We start from the raw sequence: 24,879 nt of genomic DNA on the forward strand, positions 1-24,879 counted from the left end.
GAAACCTATGATTTGGGGTGGATGGATTGCTACTTTTGACTTTTCTGAGCTGGATTTCTTAGCCTTTCATAGGTGTTTGTTGTCTGAAACATATAGTTTGGGATGACTAGTTTGCTATGATGGCCTGGTTTGACCGCGGGGACTGATCCGGTCAGAGATTTTGGTGGACTTAAACCTATGATTGGGGATACTTAATGCGCTATTTCTTTCCCTACTTGACAAGATTTCTTAGTCTGTCGTTGGAGCGTTACGGATGAAACCTCTGTGGTGGGGGTGTGTGGGTTGATATTTTTTGACTTTTATAGGATGGGTATATAAGCCATTCGTAGGTGTGTGTTGTCTGAAACCTATGATTTGGGATGGTTAATTTGCTATTTTTGACCTTTCTAAGCTAGATTTCTTAGCCTTTCATAGGTGTGTCCTTTCAGAAAATTATGATTTGGGAAGCACACAAAAACTTACACATGCACACGAAAACTTACATGCACGCCAAAACTTACATGCACACAAAAACTTACACACACACACACATACACACAAAAATACAAACACAAACACACGAAAAATCACACACACACTCCAAAACTTACACACACACAAAAACTTACACACACACACAAACACACACACACAAAAAAAAACTTACAAATGAACACAAAAAAACTCAAAATAAATCGATAAAAATATTACACACACACACACACACTCAAAAATAATAAAAATAAACCCTCGATATATTTAAAACAACCGAACAAAATTACACACACACAAAAACTAAAAAAAGCTAACGAAAACGAAAAATCACACGCACACTAACAATTAAACCAAAAAGAACACACATACACACACACACACACACAAACTAACACACAAACAATCACGAACAAAAACTAAGACAAGCCAACTAAAACTCACAAGAACACAAATACATAAAAGAAAAAGAACAAATAAAAACACAAACACACACAAAACTTACACACACACACACACACGAACTCTCACACACACACACGAAAAAACATACACACACACAAAAACTAAAAACCACAACTAAACACCCACACACAAAAACTAAAACAAGAAAACAAACACGCACACCACCACCCACGCCAAAACTAACACACAAAAACACACACACACACACACACACACACACACAAAAACTTACACATGCACACAAAAACTCACACACACACACACACACACACACACACACACACACAATCACAAAAATCAAAAACAAACACAAGAAAAAAAAAACAAACACGCCAAAAATTAAACACACACAATCTTAAACACACAAACACAAAAAATCACAAAAACAAACACACTTACACACACACACACAAAAAACTTACACACACAAAAACTTAAAAACACACAAACAATCAAACACACACACACACAAACAAACAAAAAAACACACACAACCACAAAACTCAAAAACAAACACACACAAAACTCACTCACAAAAACAAACACACACACACACGAAATCTCACACACACACACATACACACACACACGCACAAAAAAAAACACACAAACACACACAAAAAAACAAAAAAAAAAACACACACAGACACACACACAGCACACACACACACGAAAACTTACACACACACGAAACTACACACACACACACACACACACACACACACACACAAACTTACACACACACACACACACACACACACACACACACACACACACACACACACACACACACACACACACAGCACACACACACACAAAAACTACACACACACACACACACAAAAACTTACACACACACATACACACACACATACACACACAGACATACACACACACACATATATACACACAAATACATACACATACAAATACATACAAACACTACACACACACACACTTACACACACACAGAGACACACACACACACACACGCACATACACACACACACCAACATCCACTCACACACACACACAACCACAAACACACACACACACACACACACACCCACCCCCATACACACACAACCACACACACCCCCTCCCACACACACACAATCTCACACACCCACACTAACAAACACACACACACACACAAAAACTCACAACCGAAAACAAAAAAAAACAAAAATACAAACAAAATTACACACAAACACACACCCTAATACAAACACACACTCACACACAGACACAGACAAACACACTCGCATACATACATACAAATACAAACACCTAAGTACACACACACACACACACACACACACATAAACACACACACACACACAAACCCACAAACACGACCCCATCCCCAAAAACCCCCCACCACCCAACCCCAACCACACTCACACACTCTCACATACACACTCACATAAACACTCTCACACACACTCTCATACTAACACACTTACACACACACATACTCTCACACACATTCACACTCCCTCCTGCACCCACATACACACAAACATAAACAAGCTAACATACACACAAACATACACACACACACACATACTCACCCAATATTTCTCACACACATATAAACAAACACATACACACACACACACACATACAAACACACACCCAACCCCACACACACATCCACACCCACCCACCCCCACCCACACACACACACACACACACACACACACACACATACAAACACCCACATAGAAACTCATACCCACAAACACAGAAACATGAACAGACACACACACACACACACATACACACACAACCACTTACACACACTCACACACACAAACACACATACACACGCAAATACACACACACATACAATCACACGCATACACACACACATACACACACACATAAACCCAAACACACACACACACACCCACACACACTCACACACCCACCCACACCCACAAATAAACACACCCAACCACACACTAACACACACACACACAGTGAACATCCCACCCAATCTCACACTCTCACTCCCACTCACTCAAATACACTCTCACACTTACTCTCTCACACTCTCTCTCTCTCTCTCACACTCACTCACCCACACAAAGATAATTAAACACATTCATACATACACATACACACACACATACATACACACACACATACACACACACACACATACACACACACACACACATATATAAACACACATACACATACACACACAAATACACACTACATACACACACATACATACACATACACTACACATACATCACACATCACATACACACTACACATACATCACACTACACATACACACTACACACACATACATACATCATACACATACTACATACACTACACATACACACTACACATACATACATACACACACACTACACATACATACATACATACATACATAATAATATAATATAATAATACATACATATACATACATAATAATAATAATAATAATAATAATAACAATAATACATAATAATAATAATATATAATATATGATATAATAATAGTAATAATGATAATAATATATATATATATGATATATATATAATATATATATATATATATATATATACATCATATATATACATACATATATACATATATATATATATACATATATATATATATATATATATATATATATAGTATATATATATATATATGTGTGTGTGTGTGTGTGATGTATGTGTGTGTGTATGTGTGTGTATGTGTGTATGTGTGTGTGTGTGTGTGTGTGTGTGTATGTATGTGTGTGTGTATGTGTGTGTGTGTGTATGTGTATGTGTGTGTGTATATATATATATGTGTGTATGTGTGTGTGTGGATGTTTGTATGTAAGGGCATGCATGTGTGTGTATATATGTGAGTATGTATGTGTGTGTGTGTATATTTGTGTGAATGAGTGTGTATATATGTGTGTGTGTAAATGTGATTGTATGTGTGTGTGTGTAAGATTATGTGTGTGTGTGATATGTAAATAAATATGTATGAAAATATGTGTGTGAATGAGTGAGAGTACGTGTGGGTGTATAAATGTATATGTGATGTAGTTGTAGTGTAGTGTGTGTAGTGTGTGTGTGTGTGTGTGTAGTGTGTGTGTGTATGTCTGTGTGTATGTGTGTGTGTGTGTAGTGTATGTGATATATGTATGTATATATATGTATATATACGTATGTATGTGTATATGGGTAAGTGTGTGTATGTGTGTGTGTGTGTGTGTATGTGTATGAGTGTGTGAGTAAATGTGTATGTATGTGAGTATAAGTGTGGGCGTATAAGTATATGTGTGTATGTGTATGTGTGTTTGTGTGTGTGTGTATGGGTATATGTGTGTGTGTATGTCTATGTGTGTGTTTGTCTATGTGTGTGTGTGTGTGTGTGTGTGGTTGTGTGTGTTTGTTTGTGTTTTTGTCTGTTTGTTTGTGTGTATGTGTGTGTGTATGTGTGTTTGTGTGTTTTCTGTGTGTTTGTGTTCGTGTGTGTTTTGTATTTTCGTTTGTGTTTTTTTGTGTGTTTGTGTTTGTGTGTGTGTGTGTGTGTTTTTGTGTGTGTGTGTTTGTAAGTTTTGTGTGTGTGTGTAAGTTTTTGTGTGTGTGTGTAAGTTTTTGCGCGTGTGTTTGAGTTTTTGTGTGAATGTAATTTTTTAAGTGATCGTTTGTTTTCGTTTGCTTATGTAGGTGATTGTGTGTGTGTGTGTGTGTGTGTGTGTGTTTTTTTGTTTTTTTTTTTGTGTGTGTGTAAGTTGGTTCTGGATGGGTTTTTTAAGTTTTTGTGTGTGTGCTTTTTTGGTCGTTTTTGTTGGGGTTCTTAAGTTTTGTGTGTGTGTGTGTGTGTGTGTGTATTAGTGTTTTTTGTATGTTTTGTGTGCGATTGGGTGTAAGTTTTTGTGTGTGTGTGTGTGTGTGTGTATTAGTTTGTGTGTGTATTTGTTTGTGTGTGTGTGTGTAATATTAATAGAGTTTGTGTAAGTTTTTGTGTGTGTGTGTGTGTATGTGTGATATACAATCTTAGTTTTTGATTGAAATTTAATTCTTTTTATATTTTTTTTTCGGTTTTTTTGGTATATGTTTTTGTGTGCATTTAATTTTTCTTTTGCTTTTGTATGTTTTTGTGTGTGTGTGTGTGTGTGTGTATGATTTTGTGTGTGTGTGTAATTTTTTGCGTGTGTTTGTATTTTTTCGGTTGTGTATGTGTGTAAGTTTTTGTGTGTGTGTGTTATTGTTTTTGTGTGTGTTTTTTTTTTTGTGTGTGTGTGTTTTTTTTTTATTTTCTTATATTTTGTTTTTGTGTTTTAATTTTGTTTCTATTTTTTTTTAGTTTGTGTGTGTGTGTGTGTGTTTGTGTGTGTGTGTGTGTGTGTGTGTGTAATTGTGAGTTTGTTCAAGTTATTTGTGTGTGTGTGTGTATGTTTGTGTATTTGTGTTTTTGTGTTTGTGTGTTTCAGTTTTTATGTGTGTGTAAGTTTTGTGCGTGTGTGTGTAAGTTTTCGTGTGCGTGTGTGTAAGTTTTGTGTGTGTGTGTGTGTGTGTTTGTGTGTGTGTGTGTGTGTGAGTTTTTGTGTGTGTGTGTAAGTTTTCGTGTGTGTTTGTGTTTGAGTGTGTTTGTAAGTTTTTGTGTGTGTGTTATATGTTTCGTGTGTGTGTAATTTTTCTTTTTTTTATTTTTATTTTTTTTGAGTGTGTGTGTGTGTATGATTTTTTGCGTGTTTGATTTTGTTTTTTTGTGTTCAGTTTTATGTTTTTGTGTGTGTGTGTGTGTGTGTGTGTAAGGGTGTTTTTGTTTGAAAGATTTTTAGTGAGTGTGAGATTTTGAGTGTGTGTGTGTGTGTCATTTTTGTGTGTGTGTGTGTAAGTTTTTGTGTGCATGTAAGTTTTTGTGTGCATGTAAGTTTTCGTGTGCATGTGTAAGTTTTTGTATGCTTCCCAAATCACGATTTTCTGAAAGGACACACATATGAAAGGCTAAGAAATCTAGCTTAGAAAGGTCCAAAATAGCAAAATAACCATCCCAAATCATAGGTTTCAGTCAACACACACCTACGAATGGTTATGAAATCCTGCTCAGAAAAGTAAAAAAATATCAACCCACACACCCCCAAATCATAGGTTTCAGACATCACACACCTAAGAAAGACTAAGAAATCCGGTTATGAAAAGTCAGAAATAGCAAATTACATATCCTAAATCATAGGTTTCAGACAACACTCACCTATGAACGGCTAAGAAACCTAGGTCAGAAAAGTCAAAAATAGCAAACTAGTCATCCCAAACTATATGTTTCAGACAACAAACACCTATTAAAGGCTAAGAGATCCAGCTCAGAAAAGTCAAAATTAGCAATCCATCCACCCCAAATCATAGGTTTCAGACACTACACACCTATGAAAGACTAAGAAATCCAACTCAGAAAAGCCTGAACTAGCAACCCACACATCCCAAATCATAGGTTTCAGACATCTCACACATACGAAAGACTAATAAATACGGTTATTAAAATTCTGAAATATCAAACTACAAATCCCAAACTATTGGTTTAATACAACATTTAACTAATTAATTCTAGAAAACATTAGATCAGAAAATCCTGAAATAGCAAACTATACATCCCAAATCATAATGTTCTGACACCACATACCTAGGAAAGGCTAAGAAACCTAGCTCAGAAAAGTCGAAAATAGCAAACTACACATCCCAAATCATAGGTTTCAGACACGACACACCTATGAAAAATTAAAAAATCCAACACAGAAAAGACCAAAATAGTAATATACATCTCCCAAATCATTGGTTTCAGACATCATTCACCTACTTAATAATAAGAAACATTAGCTCAGAAAAGTCGGAAATAGCCAACTACTCCTCCCAAACTCGAATTTTCAGACAACAACCACATATGAGTGACTAAGAATCCTAGCTCTGAAAAGTCCAAAAAGCAAACTACACCTCCCAAATAAAAATTTTCTGAAAGGACACGCATATGATCGGCTAAGAAATCTATCTCAGAAAAGTCGAAAATAGCAAATTAACCATCCCAAATCATAGGTTTCAGTCAACACACACCTACGAATGGCTAAGAAATCCAGCTCGGAAAAGTAAAAAAAATAGCAACCCACACACCCCAATTTATAGGTTTCAGACACCACACACCTACGAAAGACTAAGAAATCCGGTTATGAAAAGTCGGAAATAGCAAATTACATATCCCAAATCATAGGTTTCAGACAACACTCACCTATGAACGGCTAAAAAACCTAGCTCAGAAAAGTCAAAAATATCAAACTAGTCATCCCAAACTATAGGTTTCAGACAACAAACACCTATGAAAGGCTAAGAAATCCAGCTCAGAAAAGTCAAAAGTAGCAATCCACCCATCCCAAATCATAAGTTTCATAGAACAAACGCCTATGACAGACTAATAAATCCAGCTCAGAAAAGTCAAAAATAGCAAACTACATATCCCAAATCATCGGTTTCAGTCAACACACACCAACGAAAGACTAAGAAACCTAACTCAGAAAAGTCAAAAATAGCAAACTATTCATCCCAAACTATTGGTTTCAGACAACATTCACCTACGAAATACTAGAAAACCTTAGCTCAGAAAAGCCTGAAATAGCAAACTAAACATCCCAAATCATAATTTTCTGACAACTCATACCTATGAAAGGATAAGAAATCCAGTTCAGAAAAGTCGAAAATAGCAAACTACACATCCAAAATCATAGGTTTCATACACCACTCACCTATGAAAGACTAAGAAATCCAACCTCAGGAAAGTCAAAAATAACAAACTACATATTCCAAATCATAAGTTTCACTCAACACTCATCAACGAAAGGCTAAGAAACCTAGCTCATAAAAGCCTGAAATAGCAAACTACTCATCCCAAACTATTGGTTTCAGACAACATTCACCTAGGAAATACTAGGAAACCTTAGCTCAGAAAAGCCTGAAGTAGCAAACTACACATCCCAAATCAGAGGTATCAGACAACACACATCAACGAAAGAGGGGTGCTGGGGGAGAGCCTTTGAGGGTGTGTGGGTCCGTGGTGGGTGGGGGGGCCTGGGGGAGATGGGGGGTCCCTTGGGGTCCGGGGGGTGGGGGTTGGGGGTCGGGGTTGGGCTTTGGGGGGTGTGGTGGGGCCTTGGGGGCACCGGGAGGGCCTTTGGGTGCCTGGGGGCCATTGGGGGACCGGTGGAGGGCCTTTTGGACCCCGTTGGTCCTTTGGGAGCTCGATGGGCCTTTGGGGCGCCCGGGGATGGCATTTGGGGGTCTGGGTGGGCCTTTGGGGCGCCGGTGGCTCTTTGGGAGCTTGGGGGGGGCCTTTGAGTGTCCGGGGGGACAGTTGGGAGCCTGGGGGACATTTGGGGCCTGGGGATGGCATTTGGGGGTCTGGGTGGGCCTTTGGGGGACCGGTGGAGGGCCTTTGGGAGTTCGGGGGGCTTTGAGGACCGGGGGCTTCCTTCGGGGTTGGGGTAGGAGGAGTGGAACCCTTTGGGGTTGGGTTAGAGGACCTCACAACACTGTTCAAATGAAACTTGTGTATTATAACGACCACACTCAAATTCTCTTCTAAAATCTCTTCAAAAATCTTCTTTTAAAATGTCTCTATCTGTTTCGCCGAAATAGTTCCATAACCTGTCTAAAACGGTTTCGCCCAAATAATCCCTAAAAGTAAATTCAGCGTGTTCCTTTGTTATTGGCATCTCTGCGCTAACGCATTTCAAATTAATATGAAACCTTTTCGCGCGCTAAAACAATTCATCGCTAAGATGTTTCTTGCCTAAGTGTTTCCAGGGCTTTTGGTTATTAAGATCCTTTGGAGTTCGACCAGTAGAACTGTTCCCGAGGCAAAGACATTAATGACTTGGATCTAGTCTTGGAGAAATGTTTCTAGGCGAAAATTTTTAAAGTCTGACAGATGATGTCATTGATTGATTGATCTGTCAAGAAAGGGGAAATTAATTTGTTGTTTCTAAGGGGAATTATTGATTCACGATAGGTGAATTGAGGTCGACAGCACAGGTGTTCTGACTCGTGACTACACCACGTGGTTTTTGTTTTTGTCAGTGAGATATTTACTGTTTTTTCAAATTATAAATGAAAAAAAAAAAAAAAAAAAACAAAAAAGTGAGAAAGTTCCTGTTTTTCAAATTCTCACTGACAAAAACCATAAAAACAGACATAAATGTGACAAAATTCCTGTTTTTTCAAATTCTCACTGACAAAACCATAAATCATCCATAACCATCCATGAAAACAACCATAAATGTGAGAAAATTCCTGTTTTTCCAAGTGACAAAATTCCTGTTTTTTCATTCTCACTGAGAAAACCATAAACCACGTGGTTCTCGTGCCAATATATGGTGTTAAAAAAAGTTGTAGGTGGCAGCAGGGGTGAGCAATGGGGGCTTTAGGGTCACCTCTACTAATGATATTGGACTTAGAAATTCTGGAAGCGTTTTCTTTAAGCCATGAGGAGGAGTTTGCGCAGGACAGTAAGAACAATTTTGAGGTTTATCACTGATAAATATATATTGTTCATTCCAAGTTATACTCCTATTTGACAACAGATATTCTGCAGTGAGGTGAGCCGACATTGACAGAGAAGTTTTTTGTACTCCTTTTTGCTATTTGAAGTTTTAATTTGGGGAAATAGCTTAGAAAAAGCCAAGATGCAATTAGAAATTAACTGGGCTGAAAATTTCATGCAGCTGCGGAGGAATTTGTTTCGGGGCAGGGGAGGGGGAGTACCTGCTGCAGAAAAACACAATAACGGTGGATTATATGGAAAGTGTAAAAAATAATAAGAAATACCGTAAGAATTTTGATATATTGGGGTGCCTGTGTAAGTGCCTGGGAACAAATAAACATTGTCAACAGGTGACACTCAGCTAAAAAAAAAAAAAAAAGTAAGATGGACACCTAACAAAAATGCATGACAGTTAAGACTGTATGAATGATGTTGTTATGGCTGATGTCTAAATGTTCGAAGCTTTGGCCATCTATATACACAAGCTTGTGCATACAGAGCAAAAATTTGCATATGTGTAAATGGTTCCATTCAAGACCGTACCCAGGATTTTTTTCGAGGGAAATTTTACTCAAAGCTTTTTTTTCGGGGGGGGGGGGTTACACAAAAAACCTCAAAAAACACATAACAAATTTGTTTATAACCATTTCTGTTACGTTTTTACGAGTCAGACAAACATTTTTTTGGGGGGGGGAGGTTCATACACCCCCTCCCACTTGACCCGAATAGCTGGAAAATTTTCATCACCCGTAGCTTTGTGCTACAATTTTAATATAATTTATACTTAAATATTCGTGGTGGCTGGGGGAGGGGAGATTTTCATCCATTAGGTTTGAAAGTCACCAGTAAGTCACCCTCAAATAGTTTCTTCGATAAAGAATTAAATTGATTTTCTAGGCCCCAGTAATTATAATAGGTAAAAAATTGGATCTTGTGGAGGAACGTCAAGTTGATTATAATCAAGTTCTTGCTTGGTCTGCCAAAGAGAAAACTAAGTGCTATGAGTTATCAGTTTTTGACTTAAATTCTTTGCATGAACCATTTATACTGCTGGCATCCAAACTTAACCCACCTCAGGTCAAAAGCGGGTTTTCTCAGATGACAATGAGATCAAAAGCTAAAGATTGATGAGAGCTAGGATATTTTAGAATTCTTCTTTGTTTGGCCTTTATTAAATACCCATATCGGAGAATCTTTGTTGAAATGTAGCACAGCCTCACTTGTAACTTTGTCAGCTTTAAATATCCAGCTTGGAGGTTCCATTTCCAGATTATGTGTCTTCTTGGCTGTATTTAGGTGCTTCCTTCTTGTACTTTTCTTTTTAATTCCTTTTCCTCAAGTCAAAAGTCATTCAGAATTGCTCATATATTTAATATGAAATTATTCTTATATAAAAAAAAAACTGGATAAATCGACTTTAAATTTAACCCAAATGGTTTGGCATGAAAAAAAAAGTTTTGGCTATAAGAACCAACAAGAAAAATGTTTGATAAAATTGAAATTTTAATTCTATTCCATTTAACATTAACCTTTTCCATAGTTTATTGTCGGTTCACTTTAAACTAACAATTTTTATTGTTCACCTATTTTTGTGTTAAAACTTCTAAGATAAAAAAAAAATCTGAAACCAGCTCTAAAAGATGCATAGAAGTGAACTATTAAAAGTAAAAAAGTTTTTACAAATGTTTTTTTTTTTTTTTTTGCAGGCCTATATTAAGAGTCTTACATAGACAAAATCAGTTGCGTTAGTTCTCAAATTGTTTTATTTGTTTTACTGTCAAAACATTTGCTTTTAATTAAATTTTGGATGTTCATACGAAAGTTCCTCAAAATCAGGAATTTAGACTAAAAAACTGGAATAAAAATTTGGAAACTTAGTCCAAAAGAATCGTTATAATTTAATATGAGTAACTCTATTTTAATGATCTTTATGCTTCAGCCCATAACTACGTCGCTAAGCATATTGTTTAGTTTACCATTGTTCATAGTTTCCTTTTTATTGTGGAGTGAATTCAGCGGAAAGTCATGTATAATTTAAACTTCATTGAAAATGAAACATCGTAATCTCAAACGTTCCGCTTCTTCTTTTTTGCGTGACTCCATATTTATGACGCTTCCGTTCATAGAAGCAGTTTAATTTCTAAGTACTTTCAACTAAAAAGTCCAAATAAAAAAAAAACAACAACAAAAAAACAACAGAAAACGTGGTTCTTAAGATGGGTAGTACACGATATAATTTTTATTTCTCCAAGGTCACCGAGAATGGACGGGAGCATCTGTGCAGATTCTCTTATACCTGAATGTTTTTGAGCACCGGTTGACCATTAGCAGATTTATTGAAATCACTAAGAACAGTGAAAATGAAGCCAGAAGGTTTAAATCGGGGAAATGGAAACTTGCATAACATATATATATATATATATATATATATATATATATATATATATATATATATATATATATATATATATATTATATATATATATATATATATATATATATATATATATATATACTATTATTATTATTATTATTATTCATTTATTGCCCGTCAAAAAATGTACAAAAAATACAATAGATGGAGTAATCACTGAAGAAAACAAAAAGAAAAAAAGAAGAAGAAAAAAAGGACACAAACACACATTGAACATTCAAATACATGGCAAAAAAAAAACTCTTCATTGCATTAATACGAACAATGATGCTAACGAAAGGATGATAAAAGTTTCTTTTAAAACGGGAGAGTGATTAATATAATATTATTATCATTATTATTCATTTATTGCCCGTCAAAAAGAGGTACATATACGGAGTAATCACTAAAGTAACAAAAAGATAGAAAAAAAAATCATTACATACATTACATAAATACAAACAAACTAGGCCCTATTGTGAACAAATTGGTGAGCATGGATGATTAAACTTACTTTGAAAACGGGATAGAGGTTTCTTAATGCTAATATTTGGGTCAGCTAGCTTATACAAATGAATAATTTTGCGGTTTCTTGCCCAAGGGGGCAAATGTAAAAGATATTTAGCAAATGTGAAGAAGATTGATCGTAGGTGCTTTTTATCTGTAACTGTAAAGAATTTCCAGAAAGGAAAAATGTAAAGCAGATGTGGAAGGGCTGTGGTGTTGTAAATGGAAGCAAGACGGTAACGGTTGAAACGTAGTTTGCTTTTTATGATTCCAGCGTAAGAAATGCTAATTTTACGCTCAACGTGAGAAATCAGCAAACGACGTGCGTGGCCTTTAGATGTCCCAATTGGAAGGACCAGGTATGTAATATGGTCTGCGGGTTTAACAAGAGAACCGTCCAGATTTAGAAGAGAAGTAGAGGGATTTCGCCAGTTGAAAAGGATAACTTCGGATTTCTCAGGATTATAAGACAGCCCGATTTTAAATATTCATCTTTGAGGGTTTTTAAATTCTGCTCAATGCGCTGGATCGTACGGCTGAGATTCAAGATGTCATCAGCATAACAAATAAGAGACATATCGATTCTCCCAAGAATGCATGAAGGAAGACACTTTGCCTGAACATCCAGGACACTACTATTGAACAGGGTTGGGAAGGGATAGCTCCCTGTCTAGTCCCTTTCTTAACGAGGATGGGGTACTGAGGAATCACAATCATATTCGAGGCATTCGAAGAGTTTGGCCTCACACGAGAATTAATGCAATTATATTGGGATTGATGAAGAACCTATTGCAGGGGAAAACGGGATGGGAGTTTTAAACGCACTCTTAGATTTCTATATAAATCCCTGAGAACACGGACAATTGATGGGTTTACGCCTCGCCTTGATATGAAGAAGCATGGACGAATGAATTAAGGAATCGAACGCACGCTTAAAGTCATGTCCGGCGAGGATCATACTTTCTCCCAAAGATTCAACGTCGGCGAGGGCAGTAAAAACTGCTGTAAGAGCATGAGAACAGCCAAGATTAGCCTGAAAACAGAACTGATATGGGGGAACGTAACATTTCTGTCTTAAGTCATCAACAAAAAGAAGCTCGAAAAAATTCGCACATCGTAGTAGAGACGGTGATGGGACGGAAAGAGGAACATTGCAGCTCAGATTTTCCTTTTTTGGGAATCAGAGTCAGTTCACAAATGCAGAACGAGGAAGAAACCATACCTGTAACAAATATCATTTGCATGGGAAGGCTGAGGTGACGCACCAATAGATAACTTCCATTAATGATGTGTAGCGTGCTCACCTTATCTATCCCACAAGACGCTTTCTTTTTATGTTGGGATACGGCTCTTATGACGGCGTCACAAGTAACAACAAAATCAAGGTCAGGAAATTCCTCATTGAAGTTGTAAATCTCTTCTCAAAATCGTGACTCTAATACAGGATCAGGTTCAGAAAATTCATTTAAAAAATGGGATATCCATTCAGGCAAAGGAATGTCGTTTATGTGTGGCGAATTGGAGGAGATAGTACGAGGTAATAGCTTCCACGTTAGATCAGATGAATTCCTGACCTTCTCGGAATAAAGCGTCTGCAGTTTAGATCGATGAAGGGGAAGTTCCTTAGCAAAACAATTTTTTGACACTTTTCTCAGTTCATTGAATATTTCTTGACGGGGGCATAGGCAATCTCTCCATAATTTGTAGCAAAATTTAGCACGGTCACAAGCTTTGCATTTTTTTAAGAGGAACTGCCCTTTTTTCAGCACACAAAAGTGCATGGCAGATTTTTGCAGAGTAGATATCAAGAGTTAATCTAACCTCATTAATGTCTTTATTGGAAGACTTTTGCAGAAGAGGAAATGGAACCCGGATCTTGTTTAGGATTCTATCTGAACTTTCGATGAACTGAGATGCGTCAATTCTATTCCAATAGCGACAAGTATACCACTTATGCCGGTGAACAATATGAGCCTGTCATACTGGGATCTGAGAAGCTCCTCGTTTAAAACTAGAATCAATAGGAAGGTGGTCTGAAACTTGAAATTTAGAAACTACCTCAACACAAGGTATATCAAGGTTATATGACAAAACATGGTCAAGGCTAAATGTGCAAGAGGAAGACTGAATGTAAGTAAACTGAGCAGATTTCTGTTGAACTTTAAAATCATCGCCAAATATTCCTAATAGTAAAGAAGCACGGATAGAAGCTGAAGACAACCTGCAATTTAAATCACAATTAAAATCACCTACGATCAAACACGGGATTTTCGATTTAAGGACATCATGAAGACAAGAGCTAAGTTTACTAACTGCTAATGCGAAATCTCTCTCGAAATTTTCATGTTTGTAATCTGTGGGTAAATACACATTTATTATTACGCACTCATCTATTCGAACAGCTTAAATACTATCAGTACAAAAGAAAACACTGGAATTAAGATTTGATGCTACACAAGTAGCAATACAACCAGAAGCTCTGCCTTTAGAAGCACTATGTTTAGCTGGAACAGGAAAAGTTTTGAAGGTGGCACTAATGTCAAGTAAACCAAGGCTGTGGTTGGTCAGGAAATGTTCCTGCAAACACAGAATATCATGATTATGAAGTATATTCTCAAGAATAGGTCTTTTTTTATAAGACCACCATTAATGTTCCAAGAGAGAAAACGAATATCAATTTATCTATTTAGCTGCCCGTTTATCGGTTTGAGCGTTGCCAGGGCATTTGATACTGTAACGGGTGTGATTAGACTCTTTACATGTAATGCAAAACACGTTCCGAACACATGGATTTTCCCTAGGGGAAAAGTGCTCCGTGGAACCACAGCGAGAGCACAGTTTTGCTTTCTTACAATCAGCAGCAAAATGTCCTTGTTGATGGCATCTGAAACACCGTCTAGGTATGAATATGAAATTCTGGACAGTAAACTTTTCATAACCCACTTTCACAGGATTTTTCAGAAAGGAATCGAGATCACTCCGTTGTTCAAAATAAATCTTGTAGACAAGGGACTTGCCACACTGTAAAGCTTTGACACACTTAATTTTATCTAGATCTTTTTCATTCATTTCTGTTGATACGCCTTTTATTACACCGATGAAGGCGGGAGATTTAACAGAGGCTAAAAGGCCAGGTTGGAACTTTTTCTTCTGGTCAGCAATTGAGGAGGCAGTGAGTTTACTTTTTACGACTAATATATATATATATATATATATATATATATATATATATATATATATATATATATATATATATATATATATATATATATATATATATATATATATATATATATATATATATATATATATATATATATATATATATATATATATATATATATATATATATATATGTTGGTAAAGCATAGCATATTTTAAATGCGTAACCTAACCTGGGTACCCCCCTGGACCCCAAAATACTAACAGTGTAAATATCGTAAACGCAATGAAAATCACGCTTTGCATTGCATTTCTCTATACCGGTCTCTTGAATTAACCCGTCTGACGGGTTTTTCGGGACTAGTTTCCTTGTACAATATATAGAAGCGACCATATAACGCACCAGTACCATATATATATATATATATATATATATATATATATATATATATATATATATATATATATATATATATATATGTATATGTATATACATATATAAGAAAAAGAAGAAGATATTTGGTCAGTTTGCCAATAAAGTACCAAAGACAGTGAAAATGAAGCCTGATGGTTTGAATTGGTTAAGTGGGAACTGACACAACCATATAAGAAAAGTTTGGAAAAATCGAGAATTCAATTTTAAATAACAATGACCTCCATATTCAGTTATGAATTTGTTGGTATTAGCGGGGTATTAGAAAAAAGAAGCGCGGATAAAAATCAGCAAAAAATATGTTAGAACATATGGGACAAAATAGCTCAAGAAGATGTCCCTCACCTTTGAAGATGCAGTCGTCTTTGAGAATCAAAGGATCTTTAAGGCCAGAACTTCTACTGACGAAAAACGTTGTCAAATTTAACAAACTTGTTCTGATTATTTATTCTTACGTTTGAACATAGCAACAAGAATGAAAATGTTATACTGCTCTAAAAATTTAATGATTCGAACAGAGCCAAAACAAAGATCCTAGAAAATCACGATTTTCAGGTATGGATAGACCTAAGATGGATCCTGGAGACCAACAATGTTTTCATTTTAATATATTTGGCACTGTAACTGGTACTTGCGTGTTATAGTGGCCACACATTCTTCTTGATCTGTAATGAAACCGATTTTTTGTGTCCACTTGGAGATAATCAGCTTAGCCTGAGCTAGATAATTGGTATCCATACATGTATATATTAATTAAAAATTTAATACATAGAGGGGGTTTGGTTAGGTTTTTAATATAATGCGTTCTGGGCTGCCTGTTTTCCATGATTCTCTTTTGTCGTTTCCATAATTTTGTAACTAAAGTATTATATTTTCATCATATTTTGGTATCTGTATTTGTGTGAATGGTTCATAGGATTATCTTATGAAGTTCACATTTCCTTCTTTTTTTTTTTTTTTTTTTTTACATGCTTCCAGGTTTACTATCAAAGCACTTGACTAGAACTTTGCACGGTCTGCAGGATATTCTATAAAAGCAAGAATCGCTACAGAAATTTTTTTTGACACCGAACCCAAGTATTCTTTTTAGAAACACATTTGAATCCGGCTCTACTGATATTGCTCTAAAATTAGAGCATGGGTTCTGAACAGCCCATCTTATTTAGGGGGCTGAATATTTCAATTTGTATTTTACATATTGCAAACATTTTAGGCTGTGTATCAAGCTTAAGGCTTCTTGGTCCTACGGCAGCATATATAATGGCATCTGGATTTTTGAAGATGTATGTTAATTTGAACGAAACTCCAGCCTTAAAACCGACTGACCCTCAATGGATTGGAGCTTGGTGGCTCGGTATGTATTTTTTTTCTTTAAAATACTTGAAAAGTTAAATTGAAGATCTTCATAAGATTTAGGTTTCTGTATTCATAATCAGAAAAACAATTTTTACAAAATGATAACGCAGTATTTCTGAAAAATCGACGTTTTGGCTAGCATGCATTATAAGATACTAGTTCATCAACTCTAAAGCATAGTTGACAGACCGTGAATATTGATTCGCGTACACAAAATTGCTCTGCTGAGCCCCAAAAAGGTCTTCCGAAGCGAAAAAAATCGCTTCTCCACGCTTCAACTTGAAGTGGAAAAAAACCTTTTAGCGAGGCGATATTTTTAAGAAAAAAGAGAATGGATGCTGAATAATTAATAACGAGCATTATATGATATCCTATATCGGACGATATATGCTGCAAAGATTATAATGACCTGGGGATCAAAGAAAACGCATGGAAGGAGGTGGTGGCTTAATAAATCAGGTAAAAATGTGCTTGGTATTTGTTCAATCTTTGAACTGAGTAGCCGAGCTCTTAATAAATAAAGAAAAATATATTACAAGTAAGTGCCCTTACTTACGCTAAAGTAAGGGCTGAAGCACAATGTTGTCTCATCTTTTCTTCATCTCCGGAAGCAAAAAATAAATCCCCTTCAGAGCGATTTGCCAAACAATTTTCGTTTCACCTCGCGTACTATTTTTTTCACAAGCAATTTTTTGTCGCGCTCTATCAGAACTTAGGTTAACACAATAACTAATAAAAAAACAAAACAAACAGCAACAGAACAAAACTACCCAAGACTCTTTCAGCTATATCATTCCATAGTACACCCATGCAACAACCCCTCTACCACCATACCTCCCTACTTCTCTGCCACCCCAACAAATATTATTCATACACTAATCTAAATCATATGAAACAGTTAAATGCGATTGAAATACATTTAGTGGATAGATATGCTTTGGGAAGAACCCGTCAGAAAACCATTCTTATGAAAATGTGTCTACGGACCCACCTACTAGAGAGGGAGTAGGCCAGGCAATTAAACTCCTAAAAAATCACAAAAGCCCAGGAATAAATGGCAGCTCGGCTGAGCTGCTGAAAGCTCTACCTGAGTCGGCTGCAAATGAGCTCCATTAACCTGTTACGGATGCATGGAATAATGAATACATTCCTGGTGAGTGGAAAACATCGATAATTATCACCATCTTCAAAAAAGGAGATCGAGTATAATGTAAAAACTACCGAGGCATATCCCTCATACCTATTGCTGCAAAGATATTCGTAATTATAATTCTAAATAGGTTCCGAGACACTAGAAATTCCTGAACGCGACCCAACCACGCAGAATTTAGACCATGCATGGGTTGCTGTGATCATATCTTTAGCTGAAGACAGGTCGTAGAACGTTGCTTCAAACACTAGCAGGAGAAAACTCAAGTCTTCATCGATTTCATTACGGCCTTTGGCTTGGTCAATCGGAATGCAATATGGGTCGCAATGAGGGAGGACGGAGTCCCTGAGAAGATCATCAGACTACTGAAGGCGTACTACGATGGAACCAAGGCCCAAGTTGATACTGAGCTTTCGGATCTGGTCCTAATTTAGGAGGGTGTACGTCAAGGATGCGTTCTGTCTCCGATCTTATTTAACTTCGTCATTAATTGGATTCTCGTGGCCCTTGAAAAGTATAAAGGTGTGGAAGTAAGCCCGTCTTTCTCTATCACAGATCTTTATTACGCTGATGATGTGGATATACTTGCTGAGTCTGTTACAGATGCCCAAGCCATGATTAATGAAGTAGCAAGCAGAGCACTTTTGACTGGCCTTCAAATAAGGCTACCGAAGACGAAAACGATGCGGACAGCTGGGATGGATGACACCCCTGTTATCCTAAATTGTAGTCAAATCGAGGACGTTCAGTCGTTTAAATACCTTGGCTCAATGATAATTGCAGCAGGGGAATTATCAGAAGAAATCTGGAAATGCATATACTCAGCAAAGAACGTCTTTCTACAGCTGAAGAACTCGCTTTGGACGCGTAGCGAAATCTTTCCACCAAAAAAGCGCCGATTCAACAAAGCCATGGTACTCTCTGTTCTTCTCTATGGGTGTGAAACTTGGTCACTGAAAGCACCAGAAGCATCAAACTTAGATATATTCCATCACAAATGCCCGTGATTTTACTAGGCATTCGCCTCTCAGACAGAGTCTCTAACGAAGAGGTCGGGAGAAGAGGTGGGGTTCGCCCCCTTTTCTTTGATGTTGTAAAAATGAGGCGTCTGAGGTGGTTTGGCCACGCCATGTGGAAATCAGAAGAACATATTACCAAAAAGTGCCTCAAATGCCTTCCGCTACCAGTATGGGAGAAGAAAACAGGAGGACATAAAAAACATGGCTTGCCACAGTCAAAGCTGACCTAGAGCCAATTGGGTGTTTCCGAATATTTGGGTGACGCTGGGATCATCACTGCCATGAAATTATGGAGCTTGCCACCCTCGAGCGAAACCTCTGGAAAGAAACATGTCGTCGTCTGCTGGGTCCCACGATGAGCCTGGATGCGGCTTGAACGTGCAACAAGTACAAGTAAGCAGTAAGTACCCCAGTTGTTTCAAGCCAGCCTGGGGCTTGTTGTGCCTAGTGCAAGAGAATGCTGAAAAGACGAAAATTCCTTAGTTACTGACTGACACAAAGCATTACAAATGAAATTTCACAAATTACTAGCCTTTCTATTTTCTCATGTTAAACCCAGATCAAGAATATTATATTTGTTATTCAAAGGAAAATTTCAGGGTAGTTTCAAAACCTCTCCCCTCCTTATACAGGCTTGACTCACACCACAAAGCTAAAAAATGTAGCAATAAATTATATTTTTATTATTCCCCCCCCCCCTCAAATTCAGTGATATACAATAAGACATGATCAAAGTTGTTTTTGATATTAGTATCTAAAGAATGCTTCTACAGCGAGAAACGCTTAAAAAGGGGTTTTCGCCATTTAATTCAAGGGGACGCCAACTTTCAGAAATGGCGCATGCCAGGTGGCGCATGCCAAGCGTGGCAAAACTGTGCCAAGGATTGCGGAAACTGCACCACGTACGGTGGAGGTGTGCCACACCTGGTGGAATTGTGTTTGACACGTGAAGCTCCGGGATGTGCATCATGTGGATGAAAGTGGGTGACGCCTTTATGTCATCTTGCCGTATCTTGTGCAGTTTTGCCACACAGAAGAGTTCTTCGGTTTTTTTTTCTTGTTTTCTTGCTACATAACTTTGAGTTTTTTTTTGGTTTTCTTTTTATATTTTGTAATGGGGACATTAAGATAGATTTCTAGACATGAAATCTACATATTCGTACTATATAAGTATAATCTCAATATTATTTTTAATAGTAAAATAAAGATAAATTTTTTTAGCGTTTTATGTTTTTCAATTTTCGTTCTTGGTTTAGTCATGTTGAAAACCGAATATATAAAATTGCTTTTCATCTACGACATTTGCTTCGAACTATAATTATACCCAACCCTTTTCTGCACTAAGGAATTCATTTTGATTTTGGACGGCCAGGCTAACCTGAATATTTTAAGAGAGATAAAAGCAAATATTTAAATTTCTAATGAACTGATTATGCAACACCATTAACCATTCCCAGTTTTGCTTGAAAATTTCTTCGTTCTCTCTGTTCAAAATACGATACCAAGTTCCTTCTTAGTTCTCTTATTTAATAATTGGTTTTAATTCTAGGTTTTATCATTATTGGCAGCATAATTCCAGTGTTAGCTCTGCTTATGTCCTTGTTCCCCAAAAAGTTACCGACACCGGCCGAAGAGGCAACGAGTACAAACAGTGATAGCGAAAAAGAAGCGATTGATCTCAAGGGTATGGTATTGAGTTATATGTATTTACTACAAAGGACTATACCGACCCCCCCCCCAATAATTTTTTTTTTGCTATTGTCCTCCTTCCTCCCCCTCCGAAAAATTGATGTATCCGTGTCTGTACATAGTGTAAAGCAAACAGTTTATCCCTACCACTGCTGCTGCTAAGAATTTAATTTAATTTTCATCTGTGTCTACAAAGACATCGGTGTCTGGTGTTTCAGTTATTTGTTGTCCTTCCTCTTTTTCGCTCTTCATGTCTTCTATGTCTTCCATTTTACAACTTGTTTCTTAAAACTTATAATGACTTTTTTTGTTTCCGAGGGATCTTCTTGTTAGCAAATCAAATACCTCCAGATTTTATTCATAATTTTTAAACTTACCAGGAAATGCTTTTGAAGGGTATCATGAAGAGCTGTTTGACCCGATTCTGAGTAGGATACCTGAAATGGTGCTTTAAATACAAATTTAATCTCTACTTTTTAAAACTGTTGATTGGTTTGTCAACTGCCGTCTAATCAACAAAGTAAATTTTTATCAATCATGAGACGTTTGCGAGTAACAAAAAAAGTGCTTCGCATTTTAATTTATCTTGTTTTTATAGAAAAACATTCTTCAAGGTCTTATTTAGGGTGTGTCCTCTGCAGGATTGTCTTTAAGAAGCAAGAGGGTTTAATCTTACCCACCAAATAAATTTTGGAAGAGGAATTATGAATTTACAGTAAGTCCTCCTGACGAAAACCAGCTTGGGTTTGAAGTAAGGGTACCGTGTAACTAGTTATTATACTAGTTACTAGTACTGTAACTAGTTATTATACAATTGTATACTGTTGTTTTAGAACACAGAAACTGACGTTCTTGTCACCATGGATTTTCAATGGTCTATTAAAGGCTCTAAAGGCAATATTGAGTCTTAAAGCCTATCGACGAGAAACGATGAATGTTGACCACCTATATAGATTTAATATGTCGACAGTCTTTGGGAAATTTGTCCCTACCATATAATATAAAATCATTCAGACTGAAAAGTTTGCTTTCAAAAAATTAAATAAGTGGTCAAAGTAATGTGAAACCGCCAAATTAAAAATATATGTTCCTTAGATTTCGGAGCTCAATTAGAAAACAAGGTAAATAAATGTAGTATTGGTTCTCTGATCAACTAAGCAGAACTTATGTTTTATTTTTAGGTTTTGTGAAAACAATGAAAGATATTTTCACAAACAAGATACTGATTATCAACAATATAGCTGGCGTATTTGTTACTTTTGCTTTCTCTGGATACTTTTCATTTCTGCCGAAATTCCTTGAACAACAATTCCAACAGTCAGCCTCCAACTCTAGTCTCATTAAAGGTATGCATTCAACCCATTTTTTAACCCTTTTTTTTTAGCACTGAGAACGACTTGGGGGATGTCCTTGTCGAAATATTTTCTGGTTTTTCGTCTTCATATTTTACCACTGGCTGACAAAATGCTCGTTTTCTCACCCTTTTTCGGTTTTATCTATTATTTCCTTTCCTTTGTTAGCTTCATATATCAAATCAAGCAAGAGTTTAAGTTTTGAAACAAGGGTTAAGTTTCAGAGAAGAGGGAAAAGTTGACATCTAAATAAAAGAACAAAATGAAACATAAGACTGAACTAGGCTGCAGAACAAGATTCTAAGAATCGACCCTGGAAATATGTGTTTGAGCTTTCTAAGGATTCCGAGCCTCCTGGAGACTCATTTTGATCAGGTCGGTATGATGCTTGAAGGAAAGATTTTCGGCAAGCAAGATGCCTAGGAATCGAACGTAACGATCCTTAGGTCTGCTTAGAGAACCTCTTGATACGTATATTTCATTTAAGTCAGGGCAAGCCTTTGAGACCCTTGAGAAAATGAGAAAACATGACTTTCCGACATTAAAGGCAAGATAATTTACATCAAACTACTGGATAATTCTTTCAAAAAAGGCTATCATCTTTTACCCGCTTTACCAAGAATATTGTCATCAGCAAAAGCAATAAGTGTATCCGGTAAGGACGAACTCCTGTCACAACTAGTGATGGATAATGGTTGACAAAGACGACAGCAAATAATAGGTTTTAAATTTTTAACCGCATTAACAAGGTCATTGACGTAGCTTAAAAAGAGTATCGGCCCAATGACATATCCTTGTGGAACGCCAAACTCTATTCCAGAAGGGTTAGAAAAGTGCGGATCAACTGAGTCTGAGATGACTCGACTAGATAAATATGATAGAACCAAGACTAAGTATTCCCTCTTATACCAATATGGGACAGTTTCCAAAGAAGAATCTTGTGCGTTAATTAGTCGAATGCTTTTCGTATTTCGAGAAAAAGAGCAGCAGGTATCAAACCAGAGTCAAGAGCTGAATGTAAATAATTCAATAGAGTTGCACATGCATGCTCAGTTGAGTGCTTTGCCCTAAAACTAAACTAAAAATCATGAAAATATTGTTTAGAATTGAGAAAATCAAGAAGTCAAGAAAGCATAGCTTTTTTTCAAATATTTTACTAAACACTGATAAAAAAGATATGGGACGATAAGTTGCAGGATCATTCCTTAATCCACCTTTAAAAAGAATAATAACAAGAGGAAGCTTTAAAGCACTTGGGAAAACACCATTTTTAAAAGAAAGATTGGCAAGTCTCATGAGGGCAGAAACGATGATAGGAAGAATGAACTTGACAACCTTAGTCGGAATACGTCCTGGGCCAGAAGATGACGAACCCCTCAAACCATTGAAAATTCTGGCTATTTCAGCTTCAGAGACAAGTTCCAATGCCATTGATTTAGGACAAGGCGGTCCAAGGTAAACCCTAAAATCAGGTAGAGAAGAAGACGGACTTACAGAAGAGGCTGTAGTTTTGCCGATATTAGTAAATTAAGAAGTAAACGCATTTTGAGCTTTTAGCTCATCCTCTATATTTTCGCCGTCAATCACAATACTTGAACGGACAGGAGAAGGCAGAGAAGATGACTTGATAACAAAATTGATTACTTGCCATGTCTTCCTAATGTCTTTACCGCACGCAGAGAATTTTCTATATTAAAATAACGATTTAGCCTTTCGGCAAAGCGAATTGAAAACTCTTCTATAAGCTTTGAAAAGTTGAAGTCGAGAATCACGCGAAGATGGCTTAGAAGACCTGTGAGCCTTCCAAAGATTATTTTTATTCCTCCAACTTTGAAGGAGTCCAGGAGTCATCCAAGGATTCAAAGAGGATGTTCATTTCCATGCCGGATTTGACTGGGGCGTGTCACATATATCCAAGGTAACTTTTTTCAAAGAAAAATAAAACGAATTAGACAAAGAATCTATATCAGATTCGTTTTCAGAAATACTCCAAGAACGACCCGCCAACCGTGACCTAAGAAGATGCAAACTCTGATCATTAAATTTAAAAAAGAAAAACCAGCTCCCAGGCTCCTCCTAGGCAACGAATCTGAAATGTCATACATGTAAAAACAGGAAAATGGTCTGAGATATCACTCGTCAATACAGAATTTTGCACCAAGGTCCACGATGAAAAAATATTATCAAGCAAAGAAGCGGTAGTGTTAGTTATGCAAGTTGGAATGCATGCAGAAGGTAATGTTCCACAAGAGAGCATTGTTGAAAGAAAATCCAAAGACGAGGATGACCTCCGGTCACACAAATTAAGG

General features: G+C 36.7%; 1 protein-coding gene across 1 annotated transcript in view; it reads left to right on the forward strand.

The window, feature by feature from the left end:
• The window catches only part of LOC148948762 (solute carrier organic anion transporter family member 74D-like), a 101,191-nt gene that overhangs the window by 47,250 nt on the left and 29,062 nt on the right, over positions 1 to 24,879 (forward strand). Inside the window, exons 4-6 of the mRNA XM_089094658.1 lie at positions 17,218 to 17,358; positions 21,079 to 21,213; positions 22,400 to 22,564. Coding sequence (XP_088950784.1) covers positions 17,218 to 17,358; positions 21,079 to 21,213; positions 22,400 to 22,564 — 441 coding nt within the window. The remainder of the gene's footprint in view (positions 1 to 17,217; positions 17,359 to 21,078; positions 21,214 to 22,399; positions 22,565 to 24,879) is intronic.

Source organism: Artemia sp. Qi Xiang Cuo, chromosome 9, assembly GCF_049724085.1.
Source record: "Artemia sp. Qi Xiang Cuo chromosome 9, ASM4972408v1, whole genome shotgun sequence".
NCBI lineage: Eukaryota > Metazoa > Arthropoda > Branchiopoda > Anostraca > Artemiidae > Artemia > Artemia sp. Qi Xiang Cuo.